The sequence below is a fragment of the Sinocyclocheilus anshuiensis genome, unplaced genomic scaffold (genome assembly GCF_001515605.1).
Source record: "Sinocyclocheilus anshuiensis isolate Anshui unplaced genomic scaffold, SAMN03320099.WGS_v1.1 scaffold213, whole genome shotgun sequence".
Classification (NCBI taxonomy): Eukaryota; Metazoa; Chordata; class Actinopteri; order Cypriniformes; family Cyprinidae; genus Sinocyclocheilus; species Sinocyclocheilus anshuiensis.
Window position 1 is genome coordinate 763,781 of NW_015540860.1, and position 21,153 is coordinate 784,933.

Below are 21,153 nucleotides of genomic sequence, written 5' to 3' on the forward strand. Positions count from 1 at the left end.
ATCGATTCAGATGTCCCGATTCGATTCGATTTCGATTCGCAAGCTCTAGATTCGATTCGATTCTCGATTTTTTTGATTACATTCTAATGCTATTGATCTTTCTAAAAAATGAACAGTAAACATCAGTTTACAAATGGTGAATTAATAAAAAGAAATTAAGAACCACATTTTGTAAAAGAGCATAATAGGACCCCTTTAAATTCTGGATTAAAGCTCCTGAGAGAGACAGTCAAAAGGGAGAACCACATGCAGAGGCTGGCTAATTTTTAATTTTGACAAGAGCAAGCTTCACACACTCATTGCTGAGGGTTTTCTCTGTCTCTCTAACTCAGTTCAAGAGTCACAATGCTTGCTTTGACAGCTAGTATTCACAGAACTTCCAGTAAAACAGAAAAGTTTGACTGCACTGGGTTCAGTTTAATATGCAGTTTACACAGTTTTTGAGATACGGTTCTTTTGAGATGAATGGCCACATTTGATAGCAAATAGTAGCCTTGAAATAACTTTTACACAATTGCATAATAAATGCTTTTAAAGTGAAACCTGCTGCATACTGTGTCATCAAAGAACAAAAGAAAAAGAGAAATCACTCTCTGCTCTTTGCTGATTAATTTTGTAGCTGGAATAAAAATGAATCTATATTCAATTTACAGCTTATGTGAAGATTGTTTTAAATTCACTTAAATTAAAAGTTGTTATATTTTTCAAAGCCCATTAAATGTAAAAAAATAATGGCTTTCAATTGTTCTGTAATTTGGAATGGCTATTAATGTCTAAAATTGAGGGGGAAATGTATTTATAAAGACATCAGTAGCAGTATTGGCTACTTAGTAAAAATGTGCCATTAAACATGTATTTAAAATACCGGTATACCATCTCCATGTTGTTTCTACATTAATTTGGAGATTCAATATGAAATTATTACAATATAAATATGCAATTAATCATGATTAATTACAGAAAAATGTGTGATTAATTAGTTTTGTTTTAATCGGTTTACTGCACTAATTTAAATACACAAGTTTGAATAAAAACTAAATTAAAGTATATTTTAGTTTACCAAAATTTTTGTCAGCACATTGCAGGATACTTTGGGCAAATTTCATTATGTCAAAGTCATTATGAAATTGCATAAAAAGATGCATTTAAGCATCTATTATTATTAATAGATATTGCATTTAATAAATTTAAAGTACTACATTTTTATTTAATAGTATTTAACATTTAAGTAACATTTAACAATTAAGTATCTGAAAACATTACATGTTTACACACTTAAGTATATTCTTTTTTCACAAGAGACGTTTTATGACCTTTTAAAACAGCATATAACAACACTACTTGTATTATTTCTACAGTTTGCAGAACGTATTGTGCACAGTATGCATTTTTTTTGCATGGAATACTATATATAGGTGGGTCCTATTTCACATACCTTTGCACTATTATATACCATTTGCACTATTATACAGTAGTAGCAAAGGCGTAGTACCTGTATTATGTATTTCTTCAATGGGGGGAAAAAGTGTGAAATGTTGTACACCCAAAAGTAGTGTAGCTAAATGTGCTAAAGCTACCAGCAAAACATGAGGTGCATTTGAATATCTTTTCCTGCAGATGGAAAAAGGCAACTGCTTTTGTGTAGTAAAAAATGAAGTTCTCCATTTGGTATGACACTACCCTCTAACATGTATAATCTCTAACCCACAATACAATGCACTCTACTTGACCTTCCATTTTCAATGTAATGAATGAACTGTAAGCAATAGCCTACTAGCTAAAAGTATTGTTTTTGGCTCATTATTTTTTTGGACAGCATTTTTAAATTGGATTAAAATGCAAAACTCTCCCCGTTAATAATAGGATGCCAGTCACTGCACTAAACATACAGCATAATGAGGTCATGTGACAACAATGTAGCATACAAATGCCATGTAGCATTTATTTTCATTGTATAATGTGTACTGTTTTACACACTATTATTCAGATAGAGGTTAAAGGTCAGAGGTCATACAGTGAGTATGTCCAATGCTAAACATGATTTTAATAGCCTGATTGTTTTTGTTTTGTTTTGTTTTGTTTTTAGGTGAGGAATTTTATGAGCCATCTCCTTACGAACCCATGACGCCTCACCGACATTCAGATGCATTTCGCCTGGCGTCGATCATCTCAGGTAAACACCAACATTTTCATTACGATCTATTTTTGTATTATGTATACATTCTTGCAATGCACTGCACTGTTTGTTGTTGATATTGGCTTATTTTTCATTGCCCTCTCTTATATGAAACTCAAAGAATCCAGCACTAAATGAATTATTATTATGTTCCAAGACCAGTAAAAGAAGTTTCTTTTCTCTAATTTTTGCTTTTAGCTCATTCCAAACTATGCACAAGGTGAAATGAAGATAAATTAGTCTTTTTCCATTCTAGGAAAAAGAAACAGGAGCAAGTGATTATTCCAGTCAAATAAAAACCACTCTCTGCATTTGTCACCTTGGCATGAGTTAAGTTTAATGTTTAATTCACTGACAGCAGTCATTACAGACAGTAGAGGACAGAATTATTGCCTCCAATCCGTTATCAGAGCCTCACAGAGCCTGGAACAACCAAAATAACTCATTTTTATTCAGATTTGAAAAAATAAAAAAATAAAAATAGCCAGTGAATGACAAATCTCATGTGCACTACAGAAAACAGTGCATTCAACAGGGTTGTCAGATCAATCTTCTTGCCAATTTGTTGCATAATACCATTTTTGTGTCTTGAAAGGCCTGCTGTGAGTAGCAGCTGAGGTTTAGAGTTTGCATATTTTCCTTCTTTCTTTATACAAAATAAAAACATCGCAGCTGGGAAATGTGGACACACAAACAGCCTCCATTATCTGCTGGTGTAAACATTAGTTGATCGTGTAATTCCACTAAGAGGTGAGTTAAGTAGCATTTAATGTCTTTGTTGCATACTTGTATGTATTGTTATAGTTATCACATCTTCAATTGATTAAATATGACAACATAAAAGGGGAAAATGAGTTTTGGATAAATTAAAGACTGATTTAATGGGATAGTTCACCCAAAAGTGAACATTCTATTATCATTTACTCACCGTCACGCTTTTCCAAACCATTTTTGGATGAACTATTTCTTCATATCAAATCAAGACAGTGATCCAAAGGCTGTAATGTTTCTCTGTAATGAAACCTTTAAAATCCTTTCAGAAAAAAAAAGGAGGCCCGAGATACGTCTCATTGCGTTTCACTCACAGCCCTCTCAGATTGAGATGGCATCTTTTGATTTGATGTGACAGCCCAAGTCATTATTCCAGACCAGCTGTGTCTGTTCATTTACTACAGAGGGTGAGAGGAACAAGTGGACCGCAGCACTAACACTGACATATTGAGGGTAAAGCTGGCGGACCCTCTCAGCCCGTATCCGCTTCCTGGCGGGAATCTCTCCCAATCTGGAAGTGGAACAGCCCTGTGTGCCATATTTAGGATCAGGCAACATTAATTGCCATCCCTATGTGGTTCGGCTGCTGCGATACAAAGCCTTGGATTCATATAACACTGGGAATGCTACTGATGTTTCTCTGTAGTTAGAAAGTTGATAATATTGGCAGAGAAAAAACCTTAAACACGCATTAGGGAATTCAATAAGAATTAATTGTGCATTATTTTGTTAAAATTAACATTCTGAGATATGAAGTCAAATTACAAGAGACAATTGCAAGATGTAGTTACACTATGATTCACAATTAGGAGAAAACAAATTATTCTTTTGATATGTAAAGTCATATTGAGATTTTGTGCATTAGTTTGATAAAATATGACAATCTCAGATATGAAGTGAAATACAAAAAAAAACAAAAACTCAAAATTGCAAGATATAAAGTTGCACTATGATTTATAGGTGCAATTATTTGAAAAAAAAAATTAACCATTGTGAGACACTTTGGTTTGTTGAAATCACGTTTTAAGATATTAAGTCAAATTACAAGAAATAAAATTACAGTTGTAAGATATAAAGTTACATTATGATTTATAGTTACAATTCCGTGAAAAAAAAAAAGCATTGTGAGATATAAAGTCATGTTGAGATTTTACTAATTGGTTTGTTATAAAAACACATTCTGAGATATGAAGTCAAATTACAAGAAAAAAAGTCACAATTGGACCCTATTTTAACGATCTAAGTGCATGGTCTGAAGCGCATGGCACAGTTGCACGCCAGGCGCATGGTCCAAAAGGGTTGTACCTATTCTCTTAATGAGTCATGGGTGTGTTTTGGGCGTAACGTGCAATAAACTAATCAGAGTCTCATCTCCCATTCCCTTTAAAAGCCTGTTGCGTTCGCGCCATGGCAAATTCACTATTTACATGGCGGAATTTGACTGAAGACTGAACGCTTCTCCAGAGAGGAAACGGATCTGCTCGTGTGCAAGGTTAAAGCGTACACAATAATAATCTTTTACATTGTAATCCTTTCATTTTTAATATTTGGCATGTTTATGCGCTGCTGTGTGTGCCTGTGTGTGTAATAAGCAGAGTGTACGCAGGTTGTGCACCCACCTATAGGCGCATATTACTAACGCACCCTATAATAAATAAAAAAAATACTGCGCCTTTGACTTTAGAGCAGGTTTTATTTGGTCAATGGTGCAATCGTTTTCAGTTGCCTCAAAATAGCAACTTTCCAACAATGCACCTGAACACACCTCATTTTCAGACCAGCACGCCCATGGGCAAACAAATGGGCACAAGTGTATTTGCCATTTAAACAATGTGGCGCTGGACATGAAAATGATAACTGCATCCGGCTGAAACTGGCAAAAAATTGTGACATTGTGATTTATAGTCGCAATTACATGAAAAAAATAATAAAATCACTATTGTGAGATTAAAAAGACACATTGCGATTTTACACACTGGTTTGTTAATCACATTTTGAGATATTAAGTCAAATTACAATAATAAAATTCTAAATTGTTAAATATATAGTCAGATTGAGATTGAGAAGTTACAAGTAAGAAAAAATACATTCATAATTGTGAATTTAATAATTGTGAATTTTGGGAAGGCACATTGAGATATAAAGTAATGATTAGTAGAACTAACATTGCAATTACCTTATTTATTTAGTTACGTATTTATTTATTTAGCAGCTAGCAGAATCGGACTTCCGTATAATGAAATACTACTAAACGAAACAGATCAAGAGACTAATTTTCAGTTGAATGTCCCATAATGCTTTGAATTATACATATTTGTTGTGTTGAATACACCTGTAAACATTCCCTTCGCAATGGCCAAGAGTTCAGGATTGCAGAGCGCCTCTTCACATTGTGGTTCACACGCTGTGTTCAATTTGATAGATATCTGGCCAGGGTGAAAAATATTTGTCTGCCTGAAATATGACACAGCTTTTTATGACATGACACAAGACTCTCTTCATCGGTCATTTCAAGTGGCGATGAAGACTCTATTAACAGGAGAATCTTCTCTCCAGCTTGTTCACTTTCTTTTTTATTTCTTTTGACAAATCCCTCAAGCTTGGCAAGCAGAAATACTTTCAAACAGAATCAGCCACTAGAAAAAGAAAAGCAGATAAATAGAAGAATAGAAAAAAAAGTAGAATATAAATTAAATGAACCCTTTCAGGCACAGTGGTCTGTGAGAAATCACCTATTTTTTATCTTTAGAGTTTAAAGTAGGAATCTTTCCATTTTGTGAAATTTTGTTTCTCTAAAGTTGGGCACACACAGCCTCTTTGAGCTTCTGAAAAACAAAATAAAATAAAATAAAATAAAATAAAGTAGTTAAACTATTTCTGTATGTGTTATTTACAAAAAAATTGTTGAACAATCAAAATTGATAAAGACAATGTTGCATTTTTTAATGAGAAATTAGGTGGTTTTGTATAACAACCACTGTGGATATACAAGAAATAACAAATCAAATGACAAAATGGTGGTAAGCATTCTGTGTGTGATCAAAATTAGCATAGTCAAACAATTCTGATTTGTATGCCACACACATTTGAAAGATATTTCAGTCAGTGCACAAAATATAGCAAATGTAGTGTTTTAGACTAAGAAACCACTTCAAAAATGCCTGCATAATCAAATCCAACATCATGGATTTTAGTTTGACGGCTTGCTCCCCATTCAGTGCCATAAAATTGAATGTTTGAAAGAAATTCAGTGACTGTGTCTGAAAGGGTAGTTGCAAAATAGCAGAAAAGAGATTATGGTGGCATGAGAGCATAATCTCTGCAGGTTCAGAATAACACAGTCGTGCAGTTTTATTATACTGATAGTGGCTTCTAAATTTACACTAGCTCCAGATCAAATCTTCTGTGCCAATAAAACAGCGTTCGGACTGACAGGTTGAACGATGGCGGTCTCTTTCATAACCACTCCTTGCATTTAGTGTCTCCGTGTAGTGTTTATTCGCTGCTCTGTGTTATAATGGAGGTCCACTCTTATAGTCACTGCCAACCATTACTGTCACAACAGGCCGAAGAAGAAGGTAATAATAGTGCGAGTAATAAAAGCGAGACTTTATGAGCTTTCTGCTCATATTCAGAACATGCAGTGCCTAAGTGTACACATGCACACAAATACACACATACTCTATGTGTGCAAAGGGAATTGGGGCAATGCATGAGTGTGATTGATGATTTTATGATAATAAACTTTATGCATAATGGAAAATGTAGACAAGAAATGTAAATATTGCTGTTTGTTGTTAAGTTTGTGTTGTGATTGGATATTTTATGCAATTTACATGTTAAATACACCTTATAATTTTTGGGATTCACTTTGTCCATATCGCCCCAAGCATTTTTCTATTCTGAGTTCAACATTGGAAATGATTGGGTGTATTTGCCATGCAGGCTAAGTCCTTAGGGGAGATGAAGCGATAGCTACATGCAGCGATGCTCTGAGACAGCATGCGGAGCCAATGATAGCACTGAGTTCCTCACACCTGGCAGTGAAAGCTTTCTAGAGATTTCTGGCTGAAATTAGAAAAGACTATATGTTCAGTTCCTGCAGCTCAAACAAATGCTGACTATCCAGCTTACAAAATGTTGATTTTAAATTCAGTATATGTTTTTTTCTTTTTTAACTTTACATTACTACTAGTGGGACAACTATGTATGCATGTATGTATGTATGTATTTATTTATTCATTTATTTATTTATAATCAAGAAACCGTTAAGAACATCGGTAATATATTATAAGTGACAATATCACCAGTGAAGATTTTTGTAAAAAAAGAATCAAAGACTTAATATTACCTCGAAATACTTACATCTGATCAGATTATAATCTGATAAAAATTATAACACCAAATAATTTTGCTTTTAAAAAAAAGATCACGTTTAAATTTATCATATATATATATAATTAAAAAAAGTAAATTAATAACTCTTTCAGCATGGTGAGAAAATTGCCATGTATTTTTGATTGCAATAAAGTTTTAATACAGTAATACATATTACTGTAATAAACCATTATCACAGTTATTACAATAATATTATTACAATTTTAAAAATCAAATTTAAATTTTAATATTATTAAAATTAAAATTCCAATTAAAATAATGGCAATTTTCTTACCATGCTCACAAAGGCTACATATATTTGATCAAAAATACAGTAAAAACAATAATATTGTAATTTAATAATTTAATAAATACTATTATAAATAGTATAGTATATATTAAGGGGGGTTCTACTGTCACAAAATGATGTCTTTTACATGGAGTTCTTGACTACCATATTTAATGTATATTTAAATAATTTATATTTCATGACTGAAAAGTCAATATTTTGATGACCTCCTCAAAAAAACTGAAGAAATGTGTATTACACATCTAATTTTCAATCTTACAGCATGCATATATTGCTACAGAACATTACATTTTATGAGAGCACAAGCGTTCTGACAAACTTGTGCAAAACTGTAAAGATTTTTACAAGTTAGAGTGTAAAACATAACCTTCAGCCACTGAGACCAATTCCCTCTTTCTCGCCCCCTTCATTCCCTTCAAAGGAAAACACTATTAAACACACCCAATGCCACCTTAGTTCAAGACATTGCTATCTTCTCTCTTCTTCCTATTACCTTATGCATATATTGTTTCTTTTCCCTTTACTGCTGGCTATATTAACTGTACAAGCACATTTGAAATTCATACTTCACTGTTGCCTTTGTGCCCCTTCAAGGGAGAAATGTAATGAGACTTTGTTTACCATGTGGCATCCCTGTCAGTAGGGAATGAGATATGGTCGTCGTTATACAAACAAGCCTGGGTCATAGCCGCTGATTATTAAACCCACAACAAGACAGTGGCTTTGCGGTCTGTGCTGATGGCTAAAGTTTGAAAGTAAACAGGTTTTAGACTTCAGAAGTGTCCACACAGAATCACACGAGTCACATAATGAGAAATAAATTTTTTTTTTTTTTTTATAAAATTTTGTGAAAAATAAAAGAGATCATTATTGTAACTTTCAGCAGTCAAAACCTCCTCTCCAATAAAAACAAAAACAAAAAAACATTCACAGCAAAAACAACTCATTCTGTACTTCTGCAACAGATTAATCCATTTGAACGCACAACCACCTACATTTGTAACTCAGCAACACCTATTCTGTTGGGAAACTCAGCCTGTCCCATCAGTGTGAGGTAATATAGAGGAAGTAGGATAGATGTTATTAATATTCTTGACTCTGTGTAGTGACCTACAGCTCTGCAGATTCTTCGGAGGATCCCAGTATCCTTTTACCAGGTATGAGTGACTGCAATTTTATTTTTAACAAGGTCCCTGTTCACAATTTGTGCTCTTCGTCTGAGTATTTGATTTCGAGAACTAGCACAGAGACTGTTATTGAGGGACCCAGAGTTTGCAAATAAGAGTAATTTCACATAAAAAGAAAACATTTACACAGTTGTTTTCATGGCATGGCAGCAAAGAAATTAATAAACAAAATAAACTGACATATATTGGTGACACTTTACAATAATGTTCTGTTTGTTAACATTATTACATTAGTTAACAGGAAAAAATATTTAAAGCATTTATTAATCTTACTTACAACAGTAACAGTAACTAATACTTGAATAAAAAGTTGTATAATGTATCTGACCTAACATGAACATTGAAGAGCTATATTTTTATTAACTATCATTAACAAAGATGAATAAATACTGTAACAAATTAATGGATTAGTTAAAGGAATAGTTAACTTTAAAATTAAAGTTTGCTGAACATTTTGTCACTCTTAGGCCACCCAAGATGTTTATGAATTTATTTCTTAATTTGAACAAATTTGGAGAAATGTAGCATTTCATCACTTGCTCAACAATTGATCCTCTACAGTGAACAAATATTTAGCCTGAAGCAACGATTTGAAGTTAAAAACATCTTAATGACTGAGTTGTTTATTACAAACACACAACTTGTGGGTTATTTACATTGCATGTGGATTATTGTGATGTCTTTATCAGCTGTTTGAACTTTTATTCTTGCGGCACCGATTAGAGTCCATTTAGAATACCAAGATATTATGGCAAATGTACTATTACATGCCAAATTTCTCCAAATCTGTTACGGTAGATAAACAAACTCTTCTACATCTTTGACACCCTAAAATCTTTGGGTGAACTGTTCCCTTAATGCATTCACTAATGTTAACTAATTGGACCTTATTATAAAGGGGTAATCATGCATTTTTCGAATTGTATAAAAAATGATAAAAGCTATTAAATTCCTCAGGTCAAAAAGATGGTAGAAAATGGTCATAAATAGCATATTATGAGGTTTTTGTTGCAGAATTGTTTTACTAATATTTTAAGTGAACCTCGGGGACTCATTCTGTACAGCAGACTGAAAAAGTTTGGATCTCTCTTTCTATCGCTTCTTCTCTCTCTTCCTCTCTCTCACAATAAGTATTATAATAGAAGGAGATAATGAGTAATGCGAAGCAAAGAAAGGCCTCCCATTCTCCTCGCAGCAACAGTAGAAGCTAAAGACTTTCTAATGAGCTCACGCACCTCAGAGGAGATTACATCTAAACTGTGGCACTTCTCCTAATTGCAATCAACACAGGCAGTGCCAAGAGCTGTGAATAACCCAGACTGAACCTGCTGTCCCTTCAGCCATCCATTACACAAAACAGCATATTATTCACACATTATATGCCTGTGAGTGATAAGGATACACTATAAAAATGTTAAAAGATTGATGGAGTATGTTTTACAGACTAAAATACAATTTTATGTTTAATTTGATGTGTTACTTGCCGTTTGTTTGTAATTATTTGTTTAATTTACTAGCAGTTTTTGAGTAAAAATGGTTTACACCAGTGTAGTAGATACTATGTGCTTAGCACATTAAATAAACCCATATGATACCATATAAACTCACACTAGTTCATCAAATTGTACTGGTTATATCAGACAGAAATTGTGAACTGAGCTACCAGCAGGGTATATTGGTCACAGTTTGTTTTACGGGCTGTGCCCCATCCAGAATTCTTGCTGAGAGGAAGAAAAGAAAGAAAAAACTGTAAATCATTTTTATTCGTTTGTCACTTTCACTTTTTGTTTATCTGACTGTGGAGTTTTTGTGACTAAAATGGTCCTCTGCAGATGTCCAGAACAGGTTTATGGTTCTCTATTTCTCTCAAACAAAATTCAGTGTGGTATTTGATTTGAATTTAAGAAACCTTTCCGTTGAATTCACACTCGTACCACTTTTGTTTTGTACTTTGGGCCACTGCGAATCCCTGTCTATAAAATATTGCAGGATATCTGAACAGCTCCCAGTATTTTGTCCTGTTTGCTTCTGTTTGGTTCCTATCCCTTCTTTAACCAAGCAAATGTTTGTGCATGCAGAGCGCAGTCTGTGCTGCAGCATCCTCTGACCTCCAAACGCTGGACGTTTTTTTTTATGTACATTCTCACCAACCAATTTCATAGCTCATTTACGGCTTCTTCCTCCACTGTGATACACACCTAAAATTGCTCTCTCACAACACACACACAGACTCACACACACACAGGACAAGAGAGCTCGAGGACTGAATCCAAATTTAGAAACACTCTTAAACCACACAGTATTTTTAGATCCGGGTAACCTTTGCTTGCCATGCATTCAGATCATTGCAAATGGCTTTTGTCGACTGAGAGCAAGAACTTTTAAAGGGTTATTATTATTATGGAAACGCAAGATTGCACCAATTACAGGATACTTTTATGACATTATGTCATCTCACTCTAAATAGCCACAGATTGCATTGCAAAATAATGTTCTTAGTTTATATTTTTATTGTATTGTTTTCTGGGAAAAATATATGAAAGAGCGCCTATTATACAAAATTCACTTTTACATTTGAACATAAATGTGTGTTGGCAGTGTGTGTACACAACTACCCTATGATGATAAAAATACACCCGCTCCTTTTTTTTAATCCTCATAAATAATAAGCAGTGTCTCAGCCAATCACAGAATCCGTAAAATGAGATGTCACATTTTACAAGCCCCGCCCACGACTGTTGACGGACACTGATGTATTAGCAGCGACCCCACCCTGAGTGAGCCGCACACAATCCGCCATGTTTATCTTCATGCTAGAGCATTTAAAAGCAGCATTCAAGTAAGAAATATCTTCTTATTACAGCTACAAAAATTATTCATTATACATTTATTATTCATTAACTTGTTTGTTTTTTACCATGTTTGTTTTTAACATAAACTTGTGTCTATTTGACAGTTTAAGCACAATAAGACATGAAACAGATTAGTACTCAGTAAGTTTAGTACTCATGTACCGTGTCGTAGCCGCTTTCTGTGCATGTGTTTCGGATGTGTGCGCTCAGAAAACTATATCAGACGTTTAAACTAATATGGCTTTAAAACGCATGATTTCAGTGCATTAGACATGATAATCTAAACCAAACAGATGTTTTTTAGCAGAGTATCTGAGGTACAAGCTGTAAAGGCACAGCTCTATTCTGGAAAAGGGGGTGGGGAGTAGCAGCTCATTTGCATTTAAAGAGACATGTTTATGTTTCAACTCAAAATAGGCATTTTCAAAATGATATAATAGATGATCTTTGGGGTATTTTGAGCTGAAACTTCACAGACACATTCTGGGGACACCTGAGACTTATTACATATTGTAGGGGCATAATAAGTGCCCATTAAAAAAACATCTAAACAAAGTATATATATATTGCTGTTACTAGCGATGTAGTTGGTGGTGGTTATATTTTCAAATTTGCTTCAAATTTAGAGACAATCAGTAGATGTACTTCTGTAGTTTTTGGTCCTCAGGGAGTGAAACTTTTTAAGCCTAAAAAAGCTCAGGGAGTGAGGTTACCAGGAAGAGAGGCTTCGCTTGCTCTAAATTGTATTGATTGCATGGAGGAGTCCCTCCTGTATTTAACTGTAGTGATACTTGAGCTCGGAGGCAATCTGTGTTATTTCATGATAAAATATCCGACAGATCCTTTTATTTGCATCAAGCAGGGATGCCGAAGGTGAAATCACGAGTCCAGATCTCCATAAAGTATATAAATCTGTAACACAGATGAGGCCTGTCTGTTTGATGTGTTTGATGTAAATGTAAATTTCCATGTCTTATTAATGATAAGGATCTGAACATGCGTTATTAATCATTACTTTGTAAATACACGACCTCTGAGCAATGATGTCTTCTCTGAAACCAAGATAACCCCAACAAACATCAAGATAGTTATTAATATCAATCAGTCTCAAAATATCTTCAAAGGACTTCATAAAAATCTCTGAGTTTTTAGCTGCCATAACACAAGATAATTTATATGCCTACTCCCTTTTTATTTACATAAATATTATATTTCCACTCATTTAGAGTAAACAGTTTCGACATTTAGATCATTAGCACTTTATTCATAAGTAACAAGTCTCCACAAGGGGTCTGCTAAACCATCTGTTCTCAAAGTTATACCAACACCCACTGGGTTTTATTAGTTTCTCTCGCTCCCTCTCTCTCTCCAATCACCAGAGCTGCCGTCAAGGCTGGAGACGCCATTAGGGCAACATATCAATGCCGACCTTCATACACTTTTAGAGGTCCAGAACTTCCCCACAGTCTCCAGCTGATAGTTCCCCAATCCCCTGAACGCTTCATTCAGCTGCCTTCAACACAACACTTACAGACGTCGCACAGCTGGATACATGCCCTTGTTTCCCATTTCCCACTTTTTCTTTATCTTGAATGTGCTTATCAGTCATTTGCACTGTACACTGTTACAGTATATACAGCATACACACTACTTGAGGGATCAGTAATGCTAAGGTTTCAGTAGGGTTTTAGATAATACATTTAAACATCTTTCAGTTTTAGCAAGGGTACAGCTAATGATTCATAGCCATTCTTTTGTCAGGACCTCGCTCTGCGAAAGGTCAGGATTACATGGAATTATCCACAGCAAAACTGCTGTGCCCTTGCAAACTCAAGGTGAATTTGCACATTTTTGAGCTAGAGGGATTTTGAGTGCAATTATGTATTTTTTATTTATACACACACACCGAGGTTGACAGATCAGCATATTAGAAAGATTTCTGAATGAGAACACCATAAAAACAGTAATACTGTGAAATATTATTATGTTTAAAAAAACTGCTATTTTAATATATTTTAAAACTAATTGGATTCATTTATTTTAATATTAAAAAGAGTTTTTGCTGCTTAATATTGTTGTGGAAATCGTGATATGCATGCATAAAATAATAATTTCATTCAACAAGGATGCATTAAATTGAATAAAAAACAAAAATAAAGGCTGTAAAGACATTTATAATGTTACAAAACAATTATATTTCAAATAAATACTGTTCTTTTGAACTTTGTTCAAAAGTTCAAAGTTCTGTCCTATAAAAAATGTATCATGGTTTCTAAGCTGTGAAAACATGTTTCAGCATTGATAATAGTAAGAACCATTAATAATTTAGCATTAATAATAATTGATATTCACTCAGCCAAAATCCATAAATTAGAATGATTTCTGAAGGATCATGTGACACTGAAGACTGGAGTAATGACTGCTGAAAATTCAGTTTTGCATCACAGGTATAAATTACATTTTTTTTTTAAATATTAAAGTAGAAAACTGTTATTTTAAATTGTAAATATATATTTTAAAATAATATAATATTATAATAATATAGTTTTACTGTTTTACTATATTTTTAATCAAATAAATGCAGCCTTGTTGGGCATAAGAGACTTCTTTCAAAAACAATGAAAAAAAAAATGCAATTTGTGTGCATACGTGTGCATGTTTATATGGTTTACGAGGACACACATTTGTATAATGACATGGGTATGACATAGGTATTACAACATGAAGGTGATTTATGGGGACACTTTAGGTGTCCCCGTAATTCAAAAGGCTTATAAATCATACAGAATGAGTTTTGTTTTTTTTTATGGGAAAATCTAGAAATGCACAAAGTTTCGTGTAAGGGGTAGGTTTTGGCATAGGGCGATAGAAAATACGGTTTGTACAGTATAAAAACCATTATGGAGAGTCCCCGTAAACCATAAAAACCAACATGTGTGTGTGTGTGTGTGTGTCCTACATTATAAAGGGCCAGTGAATACAATGTAGCGTGTATTCAGGTTTCAAGCTAGCTGCCCTACATTATGAGGACATCCAGCTGTCCCATAATTCAAACTGCTAAATAAACAGTTTTTTATTATTAAAAATGTATAAATGTTTAGGGTCGAGTTATGGTTAGAGGATAGAAAATATAATTCGCTCAGTATAAAAAAAAAACGCTTATGGAAAGTCCTCATAATGATATGTGTACTAACATCTGTGTGTGTGTGTGTGTGTGTGTGTGTGTATTCCGAAAGCGCCACAATCGGCACACTGACTTGGAAACAGATCTAAAGAGTTCATTGTTGTGCTAGAGTTGTCCTATTCATCTGTCAAGGAGTGTACAGTATGTGGGACAGTGCAGCTCATGGTCTCTTTTTTCCTATGCACACCCACTCTCGATTCCCCTCTCGCTCTCTTTATATCATTCTCACAAACACCCTTGCGTTCGATCTCACTTAACTTTTCCTGCTTTCCTCTCGTAGGCATACATTCTGGCACAAGTAAAGGCCAGCCACACTGCTCAGATCCCAGCCGCCCATGCAACCCCTGTCTGGACGCCACCAAAGCCTGCAACCTGAATGAAAACTGCAAGCGCCAGCGCTCCAATTACATCTCCACCTGCACCCGTGCGCAGACCCAGGGCCAGCAACCCTCACAGCCTCAGTCGCAGGACAGCTGCAACAGAAAGCGCTGCCACAAGGCCTTGCGTCAGTTCTTTGAGCGTGTTGACTCGCAATACAGCTACGGGCTGCTCTTCTGCTCCTGTAAGGACCAGGCCTGTGCTGAAAGAAGGAGACAGACCATTGTACCCTCCTGCTCCTATCAGGACAAGACCAAACCCAACTGTCTTCAGCTGCACAGCACTTGCCGTCTTGACGTGCACTGCAGGTAGGAGAGTCAGTGCGTTTCATGGTAGTCCTGAATTAAATTGACATTTATTCATTTACCAGATGCTTTTTCTCTAAAACCACTTACCATAGCTACAAAACAAGTGATTCATCTTATGAAGGCCGTAACATAACAAGTTACAGTTTCCATAAATCTGTAACTCTTGAATCTTTATTTATAACCATGGCTTTCCCACAAAGTCGCCATGGAACAGCAACCACAAACTTATAAATTACAGAGAAAATTCCCTTGGATCTGGGGTTGGATAGTTCATCCAAAAATGAATTTTCTGTCATCATTGACTTATCTTAATGTCATTCCAAATCCGAATGACTTTCTTTCTTCTGTAGAACACAAAAAGAGACATTTTGAATAATGCGCTAGTCGCTCTTTTACATGCAGTTACAATAAATGAGGACAGATGCTTTTAAGCTTAAAAAAGACATAAAAGCAACATAGAAACATAAAAGTTTACATTTACATTTTAAATGTATTTTAAAAGTACACTGACAATTATTTACAATTTTCTCTCAGTAATTGCTAGTAAATTTCACAAACAATTAAAATGCTAAGCAACACATTTTGAAGCAGAAAACCTGAAAGTATTTTTTTTTACCTCAGTAATCTTTGTTGTATTTATGCTGAAAATATATGTTACTGTCTAGCACAACTTGTGTGCCATATTTGACATTATGTATTATAAGTATTATATAAGCATATTTTATAAGTGTTACCAGAAGTCATTATTCACTGAAAATCTTATAAAAATAAATGATTTCATATGGCTTAATAAGATGGCTTACAATTTGCACTCTTTTTTATATTTGGTGCTTTTGTTTTGAAGCTTGAAAGTTCTCATTCTTTCAAGCTTCAAAGGGACACAAAAGCACAATAAAATTATTATAAAATATCAACCTCTGTTCTTCACATAAAACAGCTGTACTGAATTTAGAAGATTTGGAGTAAAGACACTTTAGAGACATCCCCAGTCCTTATTCACTTTCATGATATTAAAAAGATTGTCCAGTATATTGTGCAAAAAACTGCCCTCTTAGGTTTTAAGGAAGAAAGAAAGCCATATGGGTGTGGAAGGTCTTTTTGGATGAAATGTTTCTTTAAGTGCTTCGCTCAGGGGCTTTAGTGCATTGTGCTCAAGGGTCCGGTGGTGTTGGCTCATGGCTCACTCTTTGCTGAACCAGCAACCTTCCAGTTAACTGCTCTGGACCTTAACCATTACAACACCCCAGAAAACAGACACTACATTTGAATACCTGTTAAATTTAATGTAAAGTTTATATTTGATGTTTGCTTAAGCATACCTTGCACTCATTTTCCATTTAATTTTAAGGTTATACACGATGCATTTAATGTTGCTTTTAAATTAAAGCCTGCTCTTTCCCTCCACCATATTTTATTAGTGCCTTGAACCTTTGCCAGGAAAGTAATTGCAGACATTTTAAGAACCTTCTATTAGAAACAGAAGAGACTTTCTGCTTAATTGACAAGACAGTGTTCAATTAGGCTGAACCGAACATTAGTACATCACTTTTACTGTGTTTCCCTGTGATTTAACAGCCAACCATTTTATTAACACAAGCTTATCCACTACCACTTACCACTGGACCATTGCTGGATTACTCTGTCAATACCTGTCAAGAAATCTGTCCACACACAAATTATTATAGTCATGTGTGTATTTTCTCATTTCAATATTTCAATTTAATATTTATTTTAGTTTTAGTATTAGGTCGGCCATTGTTTGAAAATCATTACATTGGTTGTAAAGGTTTCACAATTCAGTTATATAATTCCCCGAATAATCTTTTATATTTTACGAGCTATAAAATCAGAATTTCTTTTCTGCATTTTATTGCATTAAAATATGCAAAGTTCTGTCATGAAATGCTAGATACCACAGGCCGATAGATCTAAATTTGATATAATCACATCATTATTTACATGGCGCAGTTGATTCGTTTCTTTTCACATCAGCAGCCAATGAGCTCACTGCTCAATATTCAAATAGTCGGCTAGTGCTTGCTGTAGCAGTTGCAGCGCACTTCAGAAACCTACACCTTCCTCAGCTCCACCTGTATAGATATGCTCAGAGGTAATGTCATGTATGTTAAATATGGGGTTATTTCATATGTTACATGTGCAGCAGCAGAATTTCCTACATGCTCACAGCAGCATGTCTTTGGATGTATTGGCAAGCCTAGGTTCTTGCTCTGCCACTGCAGCATTGCAGATATATTCCACCAAGACCCACATTAACATCGCCATGTATATTACTATGCTAAACTCTCTGACAGTTTTCATGATAGAAATATGTTTTATAACTTCATGCATTCCCTGGAAATCAAATGAACAACTTACTGTTTGGGACAGAAATGCTCACACATTTCCTGGTCTGTAAAACTATACTGTGAAAATACAGCAACTAGCAGCCAGGACTATTCAGGAAATTCACATTAATATTTTACAGTGTAGCCTATCCATTTGTGTGTGTGTGTGTGTGTTCACACAAAATTTCTAATTTTTCCATTTTTATCAATTCACCCATCTTGAATGACAGATCGCTGTTTGGATCGGCGTTATTAAACATGAATGTCACAGTCAGCTTAATACAGTGCTTCAACTGTACTGGGCCGACTAACAATAAGCCAGCCTTCCCATCCATCTCCACAATCCCCATCCATCCTCGCCTCATGTCTTGAATCCATCGCAGTGGAAATTGGCCTCACATCCTCTCTCATTGGCTGCGGCTGCGGTCGGAGCTGTGAGGGATGGCATTGTCTGAGCAGAGGAATAAATGATGAACTGGGTAATGAATGAAACTTCGGCCTCATACAGGGCTTGACTATTTAAAGCCACAGGAGGCTCCACAACCTCACTGATTCAACACTATTTGAGTCAATCTCAATAGCCTTATTCACTGTCAGTATCTCATCCCGTTCAAATGTCACTAGAGGTCAGTGGCTTTGGGCCTTGGCAAGGAGCATTAGAAATGTATGTACATTGTGTTAGGGTGACATGAGTTTGAATCTGGTTTCTGGTTTCATTCTTCTTCCCCTCATTTTCTGTCTTCTCTCAGTGCTTAATTTGTGTCGGAACAAGCCAGATCTGGATTTTAGTTGATTCCCCTCCTCGTATGCCTCTGAAGGAAACTTAACCTATAATTACTCATACATATGTTCAATGAAAAATTATGTACACTGTATGTTTATTATATTCTTTGTCAAGAACTTGCAATATACACTCCAAAAATGTTTTTTACAGCAATTTTTGGAACCTTTCAGTGAACAGTTTTTAAAAGAACCATTTTATAGTGCTTATACAGTAAATTTAACATAGTGACAAAAAAGAAGAAGAAAATAAAAGAATCAGAATCAGCCAAGTGGCATTACATGTCTTTCCTCTCTTTTTGAGAGTCTGTTCTCTTGCTTTCATAAAGCATGTTGAGCTTGAGTTGACTGACCCTAACCATGCCCTATTTATGTCAATATGACACAACAAATTAATGCATTTGTTTTTTTAGCCCAAATCCTAGTCCTGGTATTATCCATCTTATGTAATAGTTTCCACAGCAGAATAACTGAGCTTTTTAGCAAAACCCATTCTTTATTTGGAGTTTCATTTTGAGCAGTTCAGCCGAGTGAAAGTTCATGGCGTATTTAATTTCCAGAGATTGAATAAGCAGCATGACTACTGATATGATTTGTTTACTAAGTTCTAATGATCACATACTGCCTCAATGCCACTTATTCTCAATGCCTTGTTATTTAGTGTTAGTCTCTGCAATATTCAATGCAAGTTATCATGGTTTTATTAAAGGCAAAACCACCCGATTTTAAAGAGCTTGAGCATTTAAAGTGGCAGAAAACATAACTGCAACTTATATGTTGTCATCCGTTGGTGTGGACACTAATATAGACATCGTTCTTAGTGTGAACAGGCCTTTCGGTTTTAATATGAGGCTGGATGAATAAGGTATAAATGGAATTGCATATGGTAGATTCACTGAGATCATATTTCTCTTATTGTTTGTACTGTCATTTTTGTGATTAATGTTACCATTATTATCCTCAGGTATAATTCATAGATGATAGCTTTTTAATAGCTTTTTAAGTAGCAAATTGGTTATACATTTTAAACCAAATGATCTGTAAAGTAGTCATAAAGTCCTGCTTAAGAGAGAGAAAAAAAAAACAAGACGGTCTTAACTGGTTTGAACTGGTCTAAACAGTCTCAGAACTTTATGCTGGTTCTGAGGTTAATATGCTGAGGTTAATATGCTGGCAAGGTTCTCTCATAGTTATGAACATACATTTCTCCAATGATGTTAACAAAACGTTTGATCAAAGTTATCAGGTATTAAAATGTTCTCAAAATATTAACACAAAAACATTATTTATACACCGTTCATGGATTTTTTTTGTTTTCCCCCCTAAACATTTAAGTTGTATATACATCTAACATTTTTTAAATCATACTAATTGTTACAGAATGTCCAGAAAACATTCAAATGTAACGTTCCCATAATGTCTGCAAAATGATAAAATGGAATGTTCCTTTAACATTCAAAATAAATGTTTTTAGAACATTTAAAAGATGGTTTGAACATTCAGAGAATATTCAGAAATGATGTTTTCATGACTTAATAGGAATGTTAACAAAACATTCTTAGACCATATTTTTGTTACTGGGTTACCAGATTGGTCTGTACCCTAAACCCCTCTAAAACCGGCAAACTAGACCAATCTGACCAGCTTATCTTTGCTTAAGTCATTCCGTCAGATCAAATGTTACAGTGTCTCCACTTCTGATGGATTCAGAGGTCTGATTTCAGGATGATTGTTGTTGTAGCTTATGCTTTTTGCTGTTGTGATTGGGAGCATTTCAAGCCTGCCATTTTCATTTCATGTTTGAATTTGTGTCTATTGTGACGCTACAGTGCTGTAAGGGAAACAGGTCAATTTAGCTCAAAGGGAATCATTTAAGATTTTAAAGGGAATTTGGACAGAATCACTGTTTTACGGCTGATCACTGAGACGGCCAGCGAGTCATTGAACGAGCCGTATAACATCAACTCTGCAATGGATATTTATATCCAAAATATAGTGAAAACACTATTAATTAGCACAGTAACAAGATCGGCAGTTTAAGACATTAACTTGTAAGCACAAAACACAAGATACTTCTCTTTTCAATATAAATAAGGCTTTATTGGATAAATCTAAGACATATAAACTAATCTAACACATAAACACACGCATTCACACAAGTTGCAGAAAGAGAGAAAGTGAGGAAATAATTAATTTAAGAGGATGAAAATGTGAAATCCCAAGTTTACAGCAATATGTGCAATTGCATAGATCTGAACAACCATCAATCACTTAATTAACCCTCGCATTGAGTTCCTCAATGAGGTTAAAATTTATATTAAATGCACCAGTTCAGCTAGAATCTGGAGGTACTTGCGTTGCGTTGCCTGTACGGGGGTTCTCTTTGTTGTGGTCCTTGCAGAACTGGGGGTTTCCCGCGGTCGCTGATTGGCTGGAAGTTCAGCCTTGGGAAGCCAGTGGTTGGGCGTTGGCTGACGACGCGGAG

General features: G+C 34.9%; 1 protein-coding gene across 2 annotated transcripts in view; it reads left to right on the top strand.

The window, feature by feature from the left end:
- The window catches only part of gfra2a (GDNF family receptor alpha 2a), an 88,242-nt gene that overhangs the window by 26,043 nt on the left and 41,046 nt on the right, over window positions 1-21,153 (top strand). For both annotated transcript variants that reach the window (XM_016485476.1, XM_016485477.1), the window contains exons 3-4: window positions 2,087-2,173; window positions 15,138-15,543. In XM_016485476.1, the coding sequence (XP_016340962.1) occupies window positions 2,087-2,173; window positions 15,138-15,543 (493 nt within the window). The remainder of the gene's footprint in view (window positions 1-2,086; window positions 2,174-15,137; window positions 15,544-21,153) is intronic.